General features: G+C 47.6%; 1 protein-coding gene across 1 annotated transcript in view; it reads right to left on the bottom strand.

The window, feature by feature from the left end:
* Positions 1–401: 401 nt before the first annotated feature.
* The window catches only part of LOC144142666 (transmembrane protein 62-like), a 37,672-nt gene continuing 15,270 nt past the window's right edge, over positions 402–22,803 (bottom strand). The window contains exons 10-14 of the mRNA XM_077674326.1: positions 21,831–21,954; positions 17,273–17,354; positions 13,895–14,020; positions 6,557–6,675; positions 402–847 (exon numbers count right to left, since the gene is read on the bottom strand). Coding sequence (XP_077530452.1) covers positions 491–847; positions 6,557–6,675; positions 13,895–14,020; positions 17,273–17,354; positions 21,831–21,954 — 808 coding nt within the window. The 3' untranslated portion in view covers positions 402–490. The remainder of the gene's footprint in view (positions 848–6,556; positions 6,676–13,894; positions 14,021–17,272; positions 17,355–21,830; positions 21,955–22,803) is intronic.

The raw sequence follows: 22,803 nt of genomic DNA on the forward strand, positions 1-22,803 counted from the left end.
TATGTCCCCTCCCAGGACCAGGTTAAATCATTGTCGTTAATATACGGATATAAGCGTCGCGTTAGCACAGCTACAACACTTCAGGACAGCTTGTATAAATAACTTCTTGGCTGAGACGTCTTTAAGAAATTCGAATCGTCTTGTGTAGACTAATTTTGGATTTCAAATAGCTTTTTCTGCGTTTCATGGGTAGACGTGGAAGACACCCGGCTCCGGAAGCCCTTCAAGCTGGACGGGGAACTGGCCCAGACCTCCCTCCTGGAGCTCTGCAAGAAGAAAAACACAAAACACTTGCCTTTTGGTGCGCAAAACTTGTTATACGCCTTTTTGCCCACACACAGTATTGTGGAAGTCGAGGCATAGACAACGCCGCTATAAAAGTAAAAACACCACTTTTCGTTGTAGCTATAGTTCAGATTTTATTTTTAAATCGCAAATTCACAAGGAGGATTTGTCACGACTAGGGAAGAGATTGAAAAGAGACGTATGGTCAGCTGGAAGAGGCTTTTCCAATGCCTTGACGCGTGCTGTCGCTGGCGGCGCCACTAGCGGCGGTGCCGCTGGCGAATCGCTCGTACTTCTCCAGGCGGTGATAGGGCAGCGTCCGCGCTCGCTGCCAGCTGACGATAGAGACGACCGGAGTGCCGACGAGCAGGAAACCGAGCAGGAGGGTGACGTAACCATAGGCGATGACGAAGCTGGCGGCCCAAAGGCCCTGAAGGGCTAGGATGACCGCCAGGGGTAGTGCGCTCGGCGGTGGCTTGACAGTTCCAAGAAGCAGCGCCTCACGCCGCCGCCACAATGTGCAGCTCAGGCAGCACACCAGCGGCAGGTAACACAACAATATCTGCAAAAAATATATATATATATATATATATTGCAGAATTTTTTTTTTCTTTCAGACCCTGTTTCAAAGGATAATGAATGACAATATAAAGTAAGATACAGGTCAAAAGTCTAGTCTGCTATTTTTTAAATGCAGAGCATTTCAGTAACTCACGATGTCACCCGCGTTGATGTCCGTAGTCGTAGTCTGCACTCCTCCCCCTACACTATATAAAAAAAATACTATCCGGCGCCTGGTTTCGATCCCTCGACCCTGCGGGCGGAACGCAATGTACATGGTGCTCTACCCACTGCGCCACAAAGCCGACACAGATTGGGAGGCTACGAACGCGCCTTATATCCTTGACTCATTCAAACTACGTCAAGAAGCTGCTGATACAACGCATTCACTACCACCAACTCCCCAAACACTAAACGTTAACGCAATACACCCACCCCCTATGCGACGCATTACTCGAGTCCCCCTCGCGGGGAGATGGGCCCAATTTTTTCCTGGCCACACGGTTGTATATTAGTACTGCCCACAAAACGGACAGCGCTTCAAGTCCAGTTCTGCTATAGGTCGTCAAAACCAGGTGGGCATGCTTTGGCCTTCTGAAGCGGAGCAGCTTTAAAGGGACCCTGTAACATTCCTATACCTTTTTCAAAATATTAAATGTTGCAGAACGTAGTCAACAAACACATCCAGTATACTTAGAATAGGGGGAACGAAGTACCTCTGTCAAAATTGCTGGTCTGTGCCCATCAGATAATTTAGAAACTTGCTCAAGAAATTTTTCTCCCTTATCCGGTCTTGGCGTTCTTCGAGCGCTCGAATGACGTCATTACAGTGGTTTAGCAACGATTAGTAGGCTTTCTTTCAGTTTTAGCAATGAACGCATTCGATAGCCACTTAAAAGAAAGCCACAAAAGCAAAGCGTCCGCTGCCGTCGCGGCCGCCGCCGCTACGTGAGTAGAACGACTTAAAACGGGGTCTCGTGCGCCGCGCTGACAGCAGGCCCGGCGAATCACGTGATGCTCTGTGATGTGTGCGTCGTCGGGGGTGTGTCCATGGTCAAAAGGTTAACTTGCACACCCTCCGCGAAACCGCTGGACGAAAGTTGTAAAGCTTTGCTTGAAAACTTGTTTTTTTTTTTTTAACGCCATCTTGGTATGGCGTCGCCCAAGTGAAATTAACCATCCCGCCCCACCACGCTATATTTGCCTCCCCAGGCAAATTTTTCGAGCTTCTGGGACCCAGAGCAGAATATACATGTGTCCTTGCCGAATGCAGCATTCGGCCGTCTCTTTCAAGCCTACTGCGTTAATAATATATATGTATACATCACGGTGGAAGCAATATTCTTCCACCCTGATGTATGCATGATGGCGTGGAGGTACGGTACGCTTTTATTTTCGCTTGCATGCAAGTGCATGCAAGCTTCATTCTGGGCTAGTATTCGCCATACCAAAGTGTATCGGCATTAAAATAGATTCTTAATCTTCCCCATTCTTCCGGACCTTAGCACTCATCGTAAATTCTTGTGTTTGACCTTTTTACACTCTCTTTATCATGGTGTTACATCTTTTTCGTGTGCTCATATTTTTCCAGTCCATTATGTGTCAAATCGCACTGACCACGATCGTAAAGTGTCGCCCATGTTCGCAAGGACCAAAACGTATCAAAATTCCCCTTTTGTGTTATCGCTAAGCGAGTGGAACTAGCTACCCCGCGAGATGGTAACGATAGATGACCCGTCTGCATTCTAATCTGCCCTGCGCACATTTCTTGATGTGTAAAATTTCAACTGATACTTGTTGTGAGCCCTGTTGTTATATCTTGTTTACTAGTGCAACGTTCAAGATCAACTGCCATGTGTGCTTCTTGAAATTGAAATGTACTGCAAATGTGACATGTGCTGTGTATTATCCCCCTGTCGTTTCTTCTTTTCTTTTCCAAAATGTATCTTTTGCCGAGTTGTGTCTGATCGCTGTGTGCGGTCTTTTTTACACGTATTGACGTATACCTTGTATAAACAGTATACCCCCCCCCCCTATGTAATGCCTCTCGGGGCCTTTAGGGTACTCAAATAAATAAATAAATAAATAAATAAATAAATAAATAAATAAATAAATAAATAAATAAATAAATAAATAAATAAATAAATAAATAAATAAATAAATAAATAAATAAATAAATAAATAAATAAATAAATAAATAAATAAAATAAATAAATAAATAAAAAATAAATAAATAGATAAACAAACAAACAAACAAATAAAACCTTTCGATCGCGCTTGTAAGCAAGGTGAAACATTTCAACCATATATTGGCCTCGAGGACATACCGTGGCGCCACCTACGAGTGACGTCACTTGTAGGACGCCGAATCGTGTTGTCGTCTGCTACAACACATTTCCCGTGCGTATGCGGAAGCGTGTTTTTTTGTTGTGGCCACCGTCTCGCCCACTTCTTGTGGATTTGATGCAAATTACCAAAAAAGTTGTCTGTAAACCAAATAATTCGGGCAAGCAATCAACGACTCGCTTGTTCCCGGCGACACCGCCGCGTTTAGGTAGTTGCTACCATCGCGACCCACAGCTCTTACATACGCAGCCAGCTAACGCCAAGGACGATGCAACTGATGCCGAGAAAAGTACACTGTAAATTCATTATGAAATACTTGTGACGGGCCATGTGTGTGCAAGCAAACACCTTGTAACAGCGACGGAAACGCGTCGCTCACTTATGATCTCACCAAGCAAACTGCTCGTATTGCCTGGTAAATGAATGACGCGAGAACGGTGATCAGATTGCTTCGCCGCACATGCTTAAAAGTATTTTTATGGTCTGCAGTTTGGCTTGATCAGTGCCTATTTCCCCTACATTGTTTTTATAGTCATGCCCGGATTTGATTAACGATCACTGCCGTAGCCTGTACTCTGCACGGCTGATGTTTACTTTTCGCGACTTGTACGCAATGTATGAACGGTATGAACGCGAGTTTTTAACGCCTTCGAGCGGGTTCGGACAAGGCTATATTTAGTTTTCATTAGGTGCTCGGCGTGGTAATTTATAATTGCAGCGTGTTTTGTATGTTTACAGTAAGCCGGCATTTCTCAAGCATCAATTTCGAAACTCACGACTTCTCTCAGAAGGCGAGGCTTTGTACGAGGCGAAACACGTCGTTAATGATTTCGGGTAATGGGGATATTTAGAATAGGAGAACCGAGCGTTGGGGGCCCCCAAGAAGTTAGAGGAACCCAAACGCAGCACGCGCGTGCGCGACGGGAGGGCCTTCGCCAACAGCTCGCAGCCGGCTTCGGATGCACGTAATCGGATGTTGGGAACTTTAGGCTTGGCGTCGCAGCAGATATTTCATCGCCGTTAAAGTTGCGAGTGACAGTCCGTAACAGAACGTTTCACCGCGCTGGGAACTCTGTAAGCGCGGTGATTTCCGTTGAAGCGATCGACGATCAAGATCACGCACGGCCTCGGTCGATTCTTGCGCGCAAGCATAGCCATCCTTCGGCCGCTCGCCGCACCGTGCGTGAACGGGCCGGCGCATCCGGGACCGACCTCCGCGGCCGGTCGGCGTAAATCGCGGCAGATGTTTGAGCATCGCTTTGAAAACCACAGCTGATGACACTACCTATCAGAATTTTTCATTACACTAACATCCACTTTCACCAATCTGGAACTTCTTTTCCACGACTTGTGTGATTTTAAAAAGCGGCAACAAGTTGTTGCTGCCGCGACCTGCGTCAGTTCGAGCCGCACCGTCGGCTGTGCGGGCAGGCACGGCGGGTGCGTGTGCTTCTGCGAGCAGTCAACGCTTCACGATTTCCTGCTTGATACATTTCTTGCAAACAAGAGAAATCTAGAAACTTCACTCGGCGATCGTCGTAGTCCACATTGTTGATCGGGGAAAAAAGCCGCTGCTTACGCTTCGGTCGCATGCGTAATACACCACCCCGCTCATGGTGTTTGCGGATAATCTATCCACAGTTGATACGGTTATACAGTCACCATTAGGTCGAACTGCGCTTGAGGCAGTGAGCAATAACTTCCAACGAAGCAAATTAACACGAAAATACTTTTAGAACGCGCTTCCTAAGCGAAGCGTCACGCGCTGCAAGCCAACTACGCAGCAAGATAGGAACGATGATCCTAGAAGTGACGTCTAAACGATCGCAGCGCCGGCCTCTCCAGTGGTGGGCCTCGCGGCCAATATATCAGACTGAAACAGCGTCTACCGTCTGCGCGGAGGCATTCCTGTTTTATGTGTCCTAGCCGATGGTTGTGTCTTTTCAAAGCAGAAAGTTCCCACGTACAACCCTTTGTCAAAATTTTCTAGGCCGATCCTAAGCATTCTGAACCACAAAGAATTCAAAGAATAAGCTTTGCCTTTGTATGTGACAAATATATTTTATGACAGTAAGACAAGTGTTTTCACTATATTTCCGGCATAAAAAGTTTCAACCTCGCTCGGGACGTAAGGTTGTAACATTGAATTTTTTGCGGCGTGCGCGTTTCCGGCTTGACCTAGAAAATTTTGACAAAGACTAAATATATTTTGCATTTACTTGTCCGACCTTATCAGTATTTGCATCAGAAAAACGCCTAGGCAAGCTTCTCCAAATTTGCTCCTCACCATTGAAGATTCATGATGCCACGATTGTGGTGCGCGGAAAGTAATTAGGGCCATACCCGTTTTCAAGTTTTTTTGCATATTCTGCTTTACTAAGAAACTGCTGCCACAGCGAGTGCTACATTAGTATTGGCGGCACTCACCATCCGATACAGGCAACCTTGCGTTTACATTTTTACACCTTTTCTAAGCCTACACAATTACTTAGATTGAAGCTAGTCGCGTTTGGTAAACAACCGTGGTTGATTCCTCTGTCATAGGCAGCAGTAAAACACGAAATAGAAATGTGCAGCGAAATCTGCAGCTGAGCATGATTTTCGGGTCGGCGGCTGTCTTGTGGGTGTGCTTGGCGAGCGACGTCCTGCTGGCGAGTCGCTTCGGAAAAGGCGTACTGACGTCATTTCCGTGACGCGGATATGACGTCAGCGAAATCTTGGGGTATCGCCGCATAAAACACTTTCGGGTTAAAATATAAAATCCGAAAACAAACACCCCTAAGTCTAACGTACTCTTTGGAACTAAAGGTTGCTTCCCCGCAAGAAGACCCTGTGTGCAGGAGTGCACCCTTTACAGGCCGCTTGCTTCGGTGTACTGGCGTCATTTCCGTGACGGATATGACGTCAGCCAAATCTTGGTGTATCCAGGAAGAAAACACTTTCGTTTTAAAATAATTTCGTAGGGCACTGCGGAGTGCCCACACCGTTGAAGAGCTGGCATAGAGGATAAAATTCTGTGCAGCCATATAAATGCGGACGGAAGAAAATAAATGAAGGTTTCTTCTTTTAGCAACCTCAGTGTGCTCTGAGTGTATGCATAGTTTTCAATTTTCATTGAAAACGGGCTTGAGGAAGGAGTACTTCATTAAAGCTTTCTCAACCGATATCAGGTTACGAGTTTACGAACAATAAAAAATGCGCTTGCGTTTACAAGAACAATGGCTTTCGAAAGCCTTCCTTATTTTTGTCACGCTAAACTTCTTACCTGGGAGCATGCAAACCTGGAACCACGAGTACGGACGTATGCAAGCTGACGGATAGTGCAAGTCAAGAGAAGGGAACAGAACATGATGTGCACACTCACATAGATGATGCCATAGGCGTAGGTAATCTCGGCGGGCAGATATGTGCCATAGATATAGACACCCCAGACGAAGCAGACGCCAATGTGGCCTTCCAACATCTCAGCCACAAACCAGGGCCCTGTGGCAAAAAAAGAAAAAAAAAGCTCAAAGCATGTAGTGAAGAAAACGCGCTAAGAGCGCACTATTGTTCACAATAAATCAACAATCATAAACCTTCTGAAAATAAAAAATACAACGTTGGTAAGGGTTCGGTTTTGTGAGCAGTATGGCTACATAATTTTGCGAGCGGAAATAAAATGCGTGTGCGTAAGTGTGTTGGAAGGAATGCCTGCCTGGCACCACGCGCATGACGTCAAGGTCATGGCGCGAGGCGCGGGGCGTGAGAGCTTTATTCTCTTCACTATGCTACACGTGCGGGTGTAGCAGATTGTCCCACATCCTCCCCTCTCTAAAAAGGTCACGGTTCCAACCGCGATGGCGGAATTATGCACCGGCCACTCTTGCTGTGAGTATGGTCACTGCTTGTGCATAATGGGTTCCGCGGGACTGTCTCTTGTTGCTGCAACTCGTTGGAATGTTGAGGCATTGCGACCAGGTGAGTTCTGTTGCGGCGAACAGATCCATACTCCGTGTCGACCCAGTAGGACCTCGGCTCCTCCGCTTGCTCTTTGACCGTGCCAAATTTTTTAAGGTCCACGATCCATACGTCAGTGTCGGGGTCCAAGTCCGGAAGGTCTCGTGCCCCATGCCGGATGTTGAAGTGGTGCTGTTGCTTTTTCCTGCTTTCAGCCTCGTATGCCCTCAGCCTGTCTCTGTCCGGGAGGCAGGGGACTAGGCTGTCCGCAGAAGCCGGCAAAGTAGTGCGGAGTCTCCTACCCATTAGGAGCTCAGCGGGAGAGTAACCATTCTTGAGTGGGCTCGTCCGGTACGCCAAAAGCGTTTTGTAGGGATCGCCCGTCTTCTCGAGGGAGCTCTTGATCACTTTTACGGCAGCTTCCGCGAGCCCGTTGCTTTGAGGGTACCGGGGACTCGATGTCACGTGTTTAAAACCGTATTCTTTGGCGAAGGCTGCAAATGGTGAGTCAGGTCCCCTTGAAAATTGTGGACCGTTGTCACTGATGACCACTTCGGGAATTCCATGCCTTGCGAAAATTGACTTGCAGTGAGTTACCACTGCCCTCGCATTCAGGCTCGTGAGTTTGGCCAACTCGGGATACCTTGAGTAGTAGTCGGTGACGATTAGCCACCATACTCCTCCAATGAAGAACAGGTCGACGCCGACTCGCTGCCAAGGCCTGTCAGGAAATTCTGTCGGCTGCAGCGGCATCTTCCGGTTAGTCCTGTGCTGGAGGCAGGTCCGGCAAGACTTGACAAGATTCTCGATGTCGGTGTCAATCGTAGGCCACCAGACAGCATTTCTTGCTCTCGCACGGCACTTGTCGATGCCGAAATGGCCTTCGTGCAGTACGCGGAGAGCTGACTCCTGTAGCTTTTTGGGCACGACTATCCGAAAGCCATGCATCAGGATGTCGTTGACTTCGGTGATGCTGTCCTTATGTGGCCAGAATTCCTTAAGGTTTTGTTTTAGGTCGCGACGGCTCGGCCAACCCTTCTGCGTGAATGCACGGAGCTGGCGGCAAAGTTCGTCGTGTTGTTGTTCCTGTTTCAATTCGTCCAAGGAAGGTGGTGAAACTGGGAGCGTAGATAACAGCTGACCCACGTGTCCTTCAATCTCTCTCTCGAGCTCATTCGTCTCGCCGTGGCTTACGGGAGACCTCGATAGGGCATCAGCTGCGGTCAGTTCTTTGCCGGGGACGTAAACGACCTCGTAGGCGTAACGCATTAAGCGCATCCGCATCCTCTGTAGACGAGGCGTTAAGTCGTCGATGGGTTTTGAGCCAAAAAGCGCAACTAGGGGCTTGTGGTCGGTCTCAAGGCAAAACTTCATCCCAAAAACGTAGTCATGGAACTTCTCGCATGCCCAGACGAGAGAGAGACCTTCCTTTTCAATCTGAGGGTATCGACGTTCTGTTTCCGTAAGTACACGAGAGGCATAGGCGATAACAGCGAAGTGGCCGTTCTCTTGCTTTTGGCGCAATACGGTGCCGAGACCGTAGGACGACGCATCCGCTGTGATCTTCGTCGGCCTGTCGTTGCTGTACACGGCTAGAACTGGGCTGGATGAGAGCAGTTTCTTCCATTTGCCGAATGCATCCTCTTGTGCGGCCTCCCAGACGAACTCCTGCTTTGAAGACAGCATGCTGGACAAGGGCTGGAGAAGTTCGGCCATGTTCGGTACGAAACGACCGAGGTAAGTCGCCATGCCCAGTAGCCGTCGAAGTTCAGTCTTGGAAGTTGGCCTAGGCATTTCTGTGATGGCTTTGAGTTTTCTCTCATCAGGTCGAACATGGTTGTTCTCGATGACGTGCCCTAAGTACGAGATTTTCGTGACGCCAAACTGACATTTTTCCTTGTTTAGGGTGACACCAGCGCGTCGAATCCGCTCGAGAGTACTTCGGAGTCGCTCATCGTGTTCCTGCTTGGTCGAACCCCAGATGAGAATGTCGTCCATGTGACAGGCGACCCCATCGAGGCCTTGCAGAATGTCACTCATGCGTCGTTGGAAGTGTTCAGGAGCAGAGCAAATGCCGAAGGGTAGACGATTGAAGCAAAAACGACCAAAGGGCGTTATAAAGGTAGTGATTAATTTGCTTCTCTCAGTCAGCGGGATCTGCCAAAAACCCGAGGTTGCGTCGATTTTCGAGAACCATGCGGCTCCTCGAAGCATGCCAAGGGTGTGTTCAACAGCTGGGATGGGATGCCACTCGCGGAGTACAGACTTGTTTAGTTCCGTGTAGTCTACACAAATTCGGAGTGCCCCCGAAGGCTTGAGTACGACGACCATTGGCGCGCACCATGCTGTGGGTTGCGTGACAGGAGTAATTACGCCAACTTCCTTCATTCGTTGTAGCTCTGCCCTGGTTTTTTCGTAGAGGGGAAGTGGTACCCGTCGTGGAGACGTCAGGGCAAACGGAGTTGCGTCAGGTTGGAGCACGATGTCATACTCCTGTTGCAGCTTTCCGAGCCCTTGGAAAACGTCGGGAAAATCTATTTCTATGTTTAAATCCAAAACAGTGTTCACAGACGGGAACAAGCCAAGGTTGGTGATGGCTGGTTTGCCAAGTAGGGCTGTGCGCAGACCGGGTAAGATGTAGACGTTTTCTACGCTTTCTCGGCCATTGAGCTTGAAACGAAGCCTTGCCAGTCCCGAGATGCGCAGAGTCTTTCCATCTGGACCCTGAAGCCTCCGGTCGGGGGAAGTCAGAACGACGTGCTTGAAGAGCTGTCGGAATTGTCGCTCCGGGATAACAGTCTCATCCGCTCCCGTGTCGATTTTGAATACCAGGGTCTGGGACTCGACGAGGGGAGAGACTTCCCACCTGGATGAAGCCGTCGTCGCCATGAGGCCCAGGAAACCTGGCTCCTGCTCGATGTTCCGAAGAGCATTTGTTGAGCGGCAGACGGTTTGGAAATGGCCCTTTTTCCCGCACTTCTGGCAGACGCAGTCTTTGGCAGGACAGATGGCCCTCACATGACGCTCTTTGCCACACCAGCCGCATGATTTCTTGAAACGCCTCGGGTGGTGTGTGGTTGGGGGTGGCGTTGCAACTGGGTCTTTAACGGGTCTACTACGCCGTACTTTCAGAGCGTCGAGGTTGACAGCTTCCTTTGGCGTGCCCGATAAGAGTTCTGCCTGCTGCTGTTGGACTGCTTCATTCTGACGAGCGATGGTTAGCGCCTTCATTAGGTCTAAGCTGGGGTCAAGCTGCAGAGTTTGCGACAGTTTATGGTTCTTGAGGCCCACGACTAGTCTGTCTCGAATGAACTCTTCGCGGAGCTCCCCGTAGTTACAAGAATCTGCTAGTGCGTGTAGGGCTGTTGCGAAATCTTCGACTGACTCACCATCCAGCTGGACTCGGGTGTTGAATTTCGCCCGCTCGTAGATGATGTTTCGCCGAGGTATGAAGTAGTCCTCGAAGCCCTTAAGCACTGCGTCGAAGTTCTTCTGTTCGTCAGTAGTCAGCTTGAAGGTATTGAAGATGTCCTCTGCCTGGGGTCCCATGAGGTAGACCAGTGCATCCACCTGGCATTCTTTGGGTCGATCGCTGAGCCCTGAAGCAGCCCGGTAGCGGAGGAAACGTCTCTTCCATTGGGGCCAGTCTGACGGTGAGAAGGTGAACGGGTCAGGTGCCGTGATCTGGAACGAGGCCGCGCTGCCGTTCTTGTTGGCCATCGAGGGTGAGTCGCTCGCGAAGGTCGCACGCAGGTCTGTAGTCGAGGGAAGGCCCGTAGACGAGGCAGAAGCGGCTTCAGAACGAGGGTTGGTTGGGTGTGCTGACGTGTCGTTCAGGCGGAGAGCAGCGGTCAGCACATCCCACTTCTGACACCATGTTGGAAGGAATGCCTGCCTGGCACCACGTGCATGACTTCAAGGTCATGGCGCGAGGCGCGGGGCGTGAGAGCTTTATTCTCTTCACTATGCTACACGTGCGGGTGTAGCAGATTGTCCCACAAAGTGTTGTGGAAAGGAATGTAGACGAGGAGGCAAGGAAGCATCTTATTACCAACGTTAGCTAGAAATAGACGATGTGTCTTTAAAGAGCGCTCTAAGCAGAGCCATGACCCCAGGTTATATTTTTCAACATTGTGTTTGCACACAGGAAGAGTAAAATGTTAGATACGTTGAAAAAACACACTCGAAAATTATTGACACAACGAGGATGTATATGATACTACTCCTTATCAGCGTATGGGTTGCGTACTGCAAGAAATTACAAGCAGATTTATTATAGTCGTGCCACACGTACACGAAAAATTACATTAAGTGCTTAATCCATTAAGTTTTAATGCTATTAATTCGCTGCTACACGCAAAAAATGTAATGCCATTCGCTTTAATGTCATTTCGGTTTAAGGAGTTCCGGACAACTAATTCACCTTCACGAACGCCTTAAATATACCTACTCTCGAACGCAATGAGCACTAAATGAAACCAACGAAACTCTCAGCACCAGAGTGTTGAAGCGGAAACGTAGCTGAACATCGAAATAAGACGATTTTTTGGGTACTCTTGGTTGTGGAGTTTTGAAGATGACGAAGTTCACTAAAATAGCGGCAAAAGGCAAAACATCGTGTTACTCGTGTTAAATTTTACGGATTTGGCTACCGCTGGCAGGCAACGGCAGCTGCTGAAGCCACTTTTAGAAACTGCTGACACCATTTTTAAGAAATCACTATTTCTCATAAGGTTTTCTTTCACACACAAAAAAAAACATTTTTAACCCTTGTAAGAAGTTTTTTCTACGTTAAAAACTTCGAAAGTATGAGTGCATTTCTCTTTTTGGTCATGATCGCCATCATGCCTAACGCATTTAATGCCTTTGTGTTTTCGCGTGTAGCAAGGCCCGTCCAATTAATGTCATTCGGTATCCTAACGCCTTAAACACCTAATGTCATTTTTCGTGTACGTGTGGCACGCGGCCTTACAGCGAAAAAAATTAGCCCAGCTTCGCTCACATAGCGTCGCGAACGCTGATTTCAACAGCGAAGCTTCCTGGGATTCCCTAACCGTAAGGCTAAGCTTCGTAGAACTTCTCAAAGCCAGCAGATCGATTTCCGTTCGCGCGCCATCGCTCGCTGGCGCTCCCGACAGGCGGCTTCTTTTCCCGGAGAGCGCGCGACTTTATTCATTTCCCGAACATTCTAGAAACGACCGCCAAGCACACTCGCCTATATGTGCGCGCTCCCCTGTACCCTCTGTTGGACGCGCGCTCTCAACGTCGGACTTAGCAGTAATGAAATTACAGTAATTAAATTACACTAATTAAATTACTTTTTCGATTTAATGAGTAATGTAATGAATTACTTTTGAGTGTTGGTAATTTATTAGCGTAATAAATCACTTCGAGCCAGTAATTTCATGAAAATTACTCATTACTTTCCCAATTACTTTTGACTACGATATAGCCTGTCCCCTTCTCTTACGTCATAAAAAGTTGACCAAGAAAAGTTGACCAAGTAGAGTTACAATGCCCAGAGTGTCTCTGGGCATTGGAACTCTTGAACGCGAAGAAAACAACGCTTCAATGAGAGCTCTCAAAGTAATTTCAGAGCAATTTCATTACTTTTGAAAAGTAACAGTAATGCAATGTCATTACTTTCGGCCACCTGTAATTTCTAATGTAATTTAATTACATTTTAGGAAATTCTAGGAAAGTGATGAGTAATGTCATTTAATTACTTTTTAGAAGTAATTTTGCCATCTTTGCTCAAATTTGCCCACTCCTCTCCTTGACTCCGACCTCCTGCGCTCGTCTCCTGCTCTCACCCGCACCATACCCGCGCCTTGGATCAACGCAGCTTGGATCCGCCCGCCTGCGCTTGGCGCTCGTTTCCCTCTCCCCATAAAGCTGCACTTGTGCTTGGCGCTTGCACTGCCCTCACTACGCTGCAAGTATTCCGCTTGCTCTCTCCCTTGCTTGGCTATGCCCCTTCCACTTTGCTGCGCCCGCGTTACCACGCCTCGTCCCATGAAATTCTCGATCAAGAATAGCTTCACTGTTTAAAAAAGTGTGGTAGATTTCTCTGTCATAGGAATAAGTAAAACAAGAAACTGAAATGTGCAGCAAAATCTGCAGTTGTGCACGATTTGCGGGTCGGCGGCTGCCTTGTGGGTGTGCTTGGCGAGTGACGTCCTGCTGGCGGGTTGCTTTGGCAAAGGTGTACTGGCGTCATTTCCGTGACGGATGTGACGTCAGTGAAATCTTGGGGTATCGCTGCGTAAAACACTTTCGGGTTAAAATATAAAACCCGAAAACGAACAACCCTAAGTACAACGTACTCTTTAGTACTAAAGGTTGCTTCCCCGCAAGAAGACCCTGTGTGCAGGGGTGCACCCTTTACAGACCGCTTTTTTCGTTGCACTGGCGTCACTTTCGTGACGGATGTCCACGTCAGCGAAATCTCTTTGTAACCGGGAACAAAACACTTTGGTGTTAAAAAGTTCCGAGCTGGTCTCCGCCAAAAGTTTCTCACAAGAGTGACTGGAATTACAGGCATGGTAAGATATCCGTGCGGTGTGTGAACAAAGGCAGGGATTCCTGTTATAGATTGGGAGATAGCGAATGCAAACTCGCCGATCTGTATTGCAAATAGCCACTGGCTGCTAACTTAGCAGCCCCTACAACTGGACCCGCAAGAGACTCGGTACCAGAATTCTTGCCTAGGGCTAAGAGGGTAGGCGGGGTAGGGAGGAACGGTAGGTGAATGCATGGTTACCTATGGCCAGGTAGAGTGGCAGGCAGGCCACGGGCCAGAACAGGGCATCCACCGAAACCAGCAGGTGCAGCCTTTTACGCAGCCAGCTGGCGCGCAGGCGCTCCGGGCTCAGGTTGGGGGGACCCACTGCACAAAGCGGAAAAAAAAATTGGCCGCGCATCTGCTCATTTCGTTGCAAACGTCGTTTCAAGACGATAGTCGTCTGGCGCCGCTGCCACGTGAATCAGTTCACGTTTACCGCGTTCCACTGTTCCACTATGAGGCCCTCCTCCACGCGCGGTCTACGCGCTGTCTACTGGAATCTTTAGTTACTGTTGAACAACTTGGAATGCCTTCAGAAGCTGTAGTGGCGCGGGCGACAGCAGTCGACGGCGTGATTTTGTTTTCTACAGTGGATGTAGTACACCGATTCATTTGTCAACGCAGAAGTCAAGCATCCATGTATTTCTTAATAAAATAACACCGCAAATACCACTCATACATTCATTTTGTTCCTTAGATCTCTCTAATATTTTGTTTTTGTTCAACAATGTTGACAAGTAAGAACACTGCCACCAGAGATGCTTGGGAATGGTTGCGTGTATATAAATGTCTTGTTCAACATCTGTTTAACTTTCGCCGGGAGGCTGAATAGAGGGTCAGGGAGGACGACAGACATACAGACAGACAAAAAGTAGCCCAAGAAAGACTATCGTATATAAAAAGATTGCACTCATTCACGCAAAGGCATGCAGTACTTGTTAGCGATCCACCCCCCGCTTAGCAAAACGAGTGAATGTCCCCCTGGTGTAGGGGCAAAGATCAAGACCGTGCTACCGCCTCAGGAGTTACGAAGGTGTGTCATTCTACCCCACTGTCCTCTCGCCCTCCACTATATTTGTAGTGTAATGAGGAGCGACAAGAGGTGACCCATCTCCGACCCCTAACCCGAGAAGAGTGGGTCAGGCCCTGGATAGTGATAATGATGATGACTGTGTTGCGTAGTGATGCATGAAGCACTCGTAGTCTAGTGCGTGTGAATGTAAGGGTGGTAGGATAGGGGGCGAGACGTGCGCATATTATCAGTACGTCTACCTGTATATCTATTCGTCTGCAACTGCATTTAAGTCCAGGTCCAAGTCCAAGTCTGAGACGACGTATATATGTGCAAATGAATTGTTAAAAACACTGGGCAGCGCAGAAGGACGCAGGAATCAAGGTGGGATTCCTGAGGATTAGAGTTCCGAACTATAAACAAACAGCGAATGCACGCATAAACTCATTCAATGTTGAAATTGCTAATATTAGACTTCAGCAATGATACGAAACTGAATATTCGGAAAACGGCAAACCGCGAATATTTGAAGTAGTTTGGGGCTTTAATCATGTGCATATCGACAAGTAACGGTCTTTGTCTGATATTATTAACTCCTGGTACACCAGCAAGACTGCTATTATAAACTGCTGCATTACAAACTTTACCGTAATGTTGTCACCACATATATTCCGGATTGCTGACTACCAGATGTGCAGTGGATGACGTGCATAATGACAGGGGTGCTTGCTTGGTATTTACTGCCTGTGGAAGTTCAGCGACCACATGATGCAGTCACGCATGCGCTCCGGGTACGCACAATGCTTCGCGAGAGGCGCAGCACACTATGACCCCGAACGAACAGCGCACCACTTGAACTGGCCTAAATAAACCTAATTGAACAACGAAGTTTGCACCTTAGGGCAGGAATCCTCGACCCGCGCGTGTAGGCGAACGGGTGTTTTTTTCTGATACTGCTCGCCCCCCAAGGTTCCATGAAGCACCAGAATGAACGCCAATCCATGAACGCCCCTGTTAATGATCCTGTTAACCATGTTAACGACCCTGTTTTCAGCTTGGTCAGCCATGCCCAAGTACGTGGTCTGTATTGATCCACTGAAGGGTCACTGACTTGAATTAATCGGATTCTTACATGCGGCCTCACTGTGCACTCTAAACCACTTAAACGTTTCAGTTCAGTATACAATTCATAAACACAATTCCCAGAAGACAGAACATCATAAGCACATCCTTAGTTGCCATCCCCACGAACTAGATCTGTGACGTACCAATGGCCTACAATACGATTCATTTCAATCTCTAACGCGAATTTCAGTTTTAAACTATTTTATGGCAAATACAGACTTTCTTCACCCGATGGTTATGCAGGTTACACGAAATTACGATCTGTTAAGTTTCTGGGAACAACGAACGTGTGCTCACCGCCCACATCACTGAGTCGCCTATAGGAGCGCGGCGCCATGGCTACAGCCCTTCCAAACCCATTTTGTCGCAAAAATAAGTCTCTAAATCGTCTTAAAAACTCAGAACATGGCGTACGCATTCCAGATTTACAGACAATGTCCAACTCCCTTCAGTGACCTTTTATGAAAAGAATCCACAGTAAGCTCTGTACTCTTACATCTGGTAGTGCTAACATTAAAGGAAGGGTTTCCTAAACGAACCTTGACAGTTACCAGAGTCCCTAGTGCCAAGAGGAGGCTTGAAAACATTTGTCCTACTGGCAGAAGGTGTCAGTAGTTTGTGGAAAAAGAATGCTTCTTTCTATTGGAAACATAGAGCTTCATAGTAAAGTATACTAGATGGAAATTTGTCGCCATTGTCTAGGCAAGCCCCGCTTCAGCGAGCGTTCCGTCATGTACCACGCAGGTGCGTTCCACTTGTCCTTGACATGACTCAAGAACAGGATGGAAAGTTGCCTCTGGCTGCAAAACGCAACAATAGTACTGTACAAGATTAATTTGTTCTGTTATTATAAAGTTGAGGCTTCCAAAGGATTTATTTTTCAGGGATCATTTAGAAGCCTCATGCAAGACGAACAAGAAAAAGATGTTACCCTTTTTTGTTGATTTCGGCTCCGAGACAAAAACGAAGCTTTGTGGCTAACCAAGCCAAGTAGACGAAGAACGTTGCTCGCTGCAATGGCGGCGCCCACGACGACCCTAAGGTCCCTAAAATTTCAGGGACCTTAGGCGACCCGCGATTGCAGCGCCAGGTTTTTGATTGATTGATTGTAGTGTTTAGTGCACCGACGCAACGCAGACGATGAGGCGCGCCGAAGTGGAGGGCTTCGGATTAATTTTGACCACCTGGGGATCTTTAACCCGCGCCGAAATCACGTACACACGGGCGTTTTTGCTTTCCGGCTCCATTAGAAAAGCGGCCGCCGCGACCGGGAATCGAACCCGCGACCTCGTGCTCAGCAGCACAACGCCTTAGCCACTGAGCCACCGCGGCGGGTCGCCAGATTTTCCTGTATATCAAACTCTATGACTGGAAAGAGAAAGAAAAAGCCCGCTATTCCTACAGCGCATAGCAACTTTTGAATGTGAGTTCATTCTTACGACAGGCAAACGACTGGACCGCCTTGAAGAAGCAGACAGGCAGCAGGCAGATGAGGTCAAGCGAAATGAACAGCAACTTGATCTGCAAAGAAGTAGAAAAATTACCCACCGAGTAACTTTCCTCTCGCTTTTTTAACACGAAATGATTTATGCCGGGGTCGACGAAGATCTCACTGACGTCATATTCGTCACGGAAATGACATCGCCAGAAAAACTTCGATTGACGTGGCTGCGCCGGTATTCGAGCCACGAACTCTTCCGCCGCAACGGGAGGTACGAATCGCGCTCCCGACTGCGCTATGAACAGACGCTTAAATATAACGGCGAACGCGCCTTATAGCCTTCTCCTCAGATGCTGCTGCCGTCTAGGAGAGGCGTAGCGAGGTAGTGCATTATGACGCTAATGAGCGCCGACAGTTCGCGCCTCGACGCCAGCGCCTACGTGTACGGGGGACGCGCTCGCGACACGGTCCGGTGCTCCTTTCGCTGTTCACCAAACGATTCGCTGAAAACCCGTTTGGTTTCGTTCGCACGTATCGTTTGCGAGCGCCTGTGGTTTCAGTCGGATTGACGCAATGCTCCGGTGCGTGAAATCCAGGGCCTAACGTTTATGCGTATAATGGTGCCATACTGACGAAATATAAATAGCGACGTGCAAGTTCATATCGATGCGCAATAAACAGTCAACTGCCCTGTGAGGGCACATTTCACTTTCGTGTTTTACCGGTTCCTATGGAAGAGGGATCAACCACAATTTTTTACGGAAGCGAATACGATCTCGTTGCTGAGCCTAATTGCAAAACCTTTAGCAACGTTCACTACATGTCCCTCTTGCGGACTTATTCATGGAGTGCAGAAAAAAAGAACTTGAGTGGCATATACGAGTTAAAAAAAAAAACTGTGGTCGATTCCTATGTGAAAGGAATCAGTAAAACACGAAAGTGAAAAGTGCAGCGAAATCTCAGCTGAGCATGATTTACAGGTCGGCGGCTGTGTTGTAAGTGTGCTTGGCGAGCGACGTCCTGCTGGCGGGTCGCATCGGCAAAAGTGTACTGGCGTCATTTCGTGACGGACATGACGTCAGTGAAATCTTGGTGCATCCCGGCATAAAACACTTTCGTGCTAAAATATAAAACCCGAAAACGAACAACCCCAAGTATAACGTACTCTTTAGTGCTAAAGGTTGCTTCCCCGCAAGAAGACCCTGTGTGCAGGGGTGCGCCCCTTACAGGCCGCTTGCTTCGTTGTACTGGCGTCACTTCCGTGACGGATATGACGTCAGAGAAATCTTCCTGAATCCCGGAATAACACGTTCATGTTAAAAAGTGCAATAAATTGTCCGCGTATCTGTTAAATTCGCTGGAAACATCTGCGAAAGACGATGGTCTTCTGTCGCCCCTGTCACGTAAATTCCTCTCTTCTGTTCCCCGCTCACGCCTCACGCTCTTCCCCTCCCGTCTCGCCCCTCCATCTCACGATAAACACGGTGGAGGTTTTCTGAACTTAATTCAGTGTTCCCGCGTTCCACTTCTCGCGCGCCATCTATTGGAAGTTTTCGTTATTGTTGGACTTGAAATGCCTCCACGTTGTCTTTTTGTTCCCTGGGGTTAAAATTTCTTTCAGCACGTATTTTTTAATTTGCTAGTGGAAGTGTCAAGGGCACACCTATTTTCGATTAAAAGAACAGTGCCTATAGTACCAGTTATGTGCTGATGTTCTGCCTCAAGTGTGTCTGTTTTCTTTGTGCTCAAAGATGTTGAGAAGTACGAATAGTGTCACCAGCTTCAGTGGTTTGCATAGGTTTCGCCTAATAAACTTCTTGTTTCAGAATTGTTATACCTTTAGGCAGGGTGACTGAAAGGAACAGACAGACAGACCAAAATCTTTGTGTTGAAGTTGCCCAAGAAAGACTATCATTTTCAAAAATATAACTGGTGACCTCTTTTCACGCCTGCCCAATGAAACAGAGGGCCTGGCCCCAAACGCACTTGCAATAAAGACAGGCTGGTTTTCAGTCCAGCTTTAAGGCATGCCCTCGTTGAATCGATAAACAGTCGCGAGGTATAATCAGGTAGAAATGAAAACTGCGTAGTACACCACGCCTCAGCACTTCTTACGCGGCAAGCAGAATATGGAACCAATGTCCCTCTCGTGCTGCCCGATAGCTTAGGGGAACATACTTGTAATTAAGGCATTTTCGTTATTTTTTCACTTACGCACTTCAAATTTTCACGCAAAATTTTTATTGGCATGCTGATAACAGATATACAGTCAGTTTCTGTCTGTGCAACATAAGATTGAAGTTTTGTAATGTGTCACATTGTTCTGCGCAAATTTGATTCCTTGGCTATCGCTTGCTACCGGATTAATACGTATTTTTGTTCACTTAGACCTTGGCTGTAACTAAACCACAGATGTAATTTTAGCTTTCTTATTGCAGAAATTAGGATAGCACAAAACATAATGCGTTAGAGCAATATAGTTTGGTTAAATAAAGTAGAAAATATTTAGTGTTGAAGATTTAGAATCTTAATAGACTGCCCAATTCATGGACTTTGGAATGCAGCAAGATTGGTGCAAACATGATCAGTAAGTCCCAAAGAGGGATTGATTGATTGTGGGGTTTAACGCGCCGACGCGACGCAGGCGATGAGGCGCGCCGTAGTGGAGGGCTCCGAATTACTTTTGACCACCTGTGGGTCTTTAACGTGCGCCGAAATCCCGAACACACGGGCGTTTTCGCTTTTCTCCACCATCATCAAAGCGGCCGCCACGGCTGGGAATCGAACCCGCATCCTTGGGATCACAACGCTTTAGCCAAACAACTTCGGGCAACTTTTGGTTCCATGCCAGAAAGGTTCGAGAAAACAATGAGCGAACTTTAAAAAGCCGGCGAAAATTCGTCATTCAGGAGACTTTAGAGTTCGATAGGCTATTCGTAATGGGACTGTAATATTAACAGCGAAGCTGTTTTATAAGCCGTAAGTTTGCCGTTGCAGGAAAAAAAAAACAAAGAAAATGCCGAGCGCTCGTGAGCGCGTGCCTCGCGGCGACCGCCGAGTGCCCGGCTCGCACAGTAGCTCTCGCACCCAAGAAAATTGGAAGTGGCTTAGCTCGGCTATGTCAGGACACACGTAGCGTGAGCTAAGGTTCAGCTGCTTACTCTTAGAATTCCTGGTTGTCTAGGTTTAGCTTGATTATCATGCTTACTGCTGCTTCAGTGACACACACACGGTATACGCATTATGTGATACATGTATACATTTATCAAGCGGCTCCGACGCAGCATAACCAATCGCCCAAGAGCTAAGCTGGTTTCACAGGTGCACGCCGGTGTTTCTGCGACGCACGAGCCATCGGTTCCACACCCGGCCACCCCTCGCATGATCATCAAGTGTACCGGGCTGCCACGTGCGGAACGGATGCCGACGAAGACGCTCTGCGCGAGGGGTGTGTGAGAGACGCCGGGTGGCGAGCAACGTTCTGTGCGCCGTGTGACGTCACTGCTCCTCGCGAATGCGCAGCACGGCTCTCCAGGAGCCACGCGAAACTGCTCAACCTCGGCAAGTGTAGTTCACGCTACAAAAATCTCCAGCGCTGTCCACGCGTGTAAAAAAAAATCAACTCCAGCGCTAATGCTAAATATGAAAAGACACCTTGCTTGGGAGAAGGGGCGCCACATTCTCTAGAAGCCATTATGGATAATTGGAGACATGGCTACGAGTGCGCCAATCCTTCCCGAGACGACTTTAGATCCCGCCACCGCTGCCTCTAGTTGATGACGTAGAGCCGGCGGAAGTCTGCAATACTGAGGCTGACTTTGCATCCGCTACTCGCCTCGAAGAAGAAGAAGACCTCTTCGATGCATATGACGAAGGTTACTAGCAACGCAACTATGCAAATAAACATGATACTGAAACTTAACTCTGTGTCCGGCAATGCTTACCTACAACCGCTTCGCCATTCAAGTCTTGCGCGTGGGTGCAAGCTTCCGTGAATTTTTTTTGCAAATATTTTCATCAAAATTGTATATAATAAAAATAGAAAATAGATAATAGAATTGATTTTTGATGCCTTTTGGGGCTCTAAACACTAGGGTCTTTATTTCTCTTATTCTACTGCACCCAGTCGGTCGTTGATTAGAATGCATCATACATAATTATTATCTTATCTTTGTCCGTTGCCCTCGTCATGCATTTTCCGAAGCAAGATGATGCTGCGAGATATATAACTATTTGCAAGGTTTATTTCTGCAATGTATGAAGAAGATATTGAAGAAACAATAGCGCGAAAGACTGCGCTAAGGAACACAAAAGGAAATACAAAATGTACAAGTACAACAGGTACGACAGCTACAGCAGATACAACATGTACAGTTACAGGTACAACAGGGACAATGAAAGGAACAGGAAGGAACAAGTACAACAGACAAGTACAACAGCGCCAATCTGTTGAACTTGCGTCCCTTTCTTGCTGTATTTCGCGGTATTGTTTCTTTAACGTGTTCCACCAGCTCGCCCACATTAAGATCCTCCGGTATTAAGAATACTTCACTTACCCCAGGTAGGCCGGCCTTGAGAACGATTTGCATGGCCAGGTTGGGGGATGCTTGGCTGCCGTCCAAGGAGAACGTCACCTTCGTCCGGCCTGACCAGACACCTTCCGAGTCCATTGCCTCCACCCTGGACACACAGACATGCTTTACCCAGGGCTATCAGCCGAGAAGAGCGGCTTTTTTAAAAATCACACAGAAAGTGCGTGAGCTGTACGTGAGAAAAGCTGCCTGCTGAATATGCTTGGGACAAGTTTGCCGTAAAACCTCCCTAGTATAGATTAGGACGTACTGCAGGCCTGTCGAAACACCAAACCGGCGCATTAATTAAAGACTTGTGACGGCATAAACCATACCTACCGTTTTTAGCATAACGTTGTTGCTTTCCTTTTTTGTGCAGGGTTTAACGCCGCTGCACAAAAATACACGAAGCTAATTATTGAAGTTTAGTTTATTACCTGTGTAAACTCTGTTTCTAGTTGGATTTAAAGTAAAAAGCCTATCGCGAGAGGCCTTCATTTTGACTTAACAATAATGCATTTCGCGCCATAAAAAGCAAGGCGAACAGCGAGTTGTACAGGTGCCGCCAAAGTTTTTAGAACGTGGTCTCGTAAATTCACAGGAATTTCTTCCTCCGGAAACTGCATGACTGCATTGGAGCGCGTTTAAAGGTGTCCTCCTTAATGGAAAAAGCTTTATGTAAACTGGTAATGGCTGTCATAAAGCCAGTACGACAAATATGTTGCGATGTTCACACATCCTTGTTCCAATTACTTATGACGGCACCTGTACAACCAAGGCATGTAAACAGAACGTTTTTCTCAATACACCCGCTTGATTTCCTTACAGGTGCATAAAAACGAGAACAGGGTCGCGAATCACTTTCCCAAATTGAAGTTCCCTCCTGATTGAAGTGCATCGTCGGGCCAGCTGGTGCTTATATACATCATGGTTTCAACTACGCAAGAAAATACGCTGG

Source organism: Haemaphysalis longicornis, unplaced genomic scaffold (genome assembly GCF_048455015.1).
Source record: "Haemaphysalis longicornis isolate Haplotype H1 unplaced genomic scaffold, Haemaphysalis longicornis Haplotype H1 scaffold_6, whole genome shotgun sequence".
Taxonomy (NCBI): Eukaryota; Metazoa; Arthropoda; class Arachnida; order Ixodida; family Ixodidae; genus Haemaphysalis; species Haemaphysalis longicornis.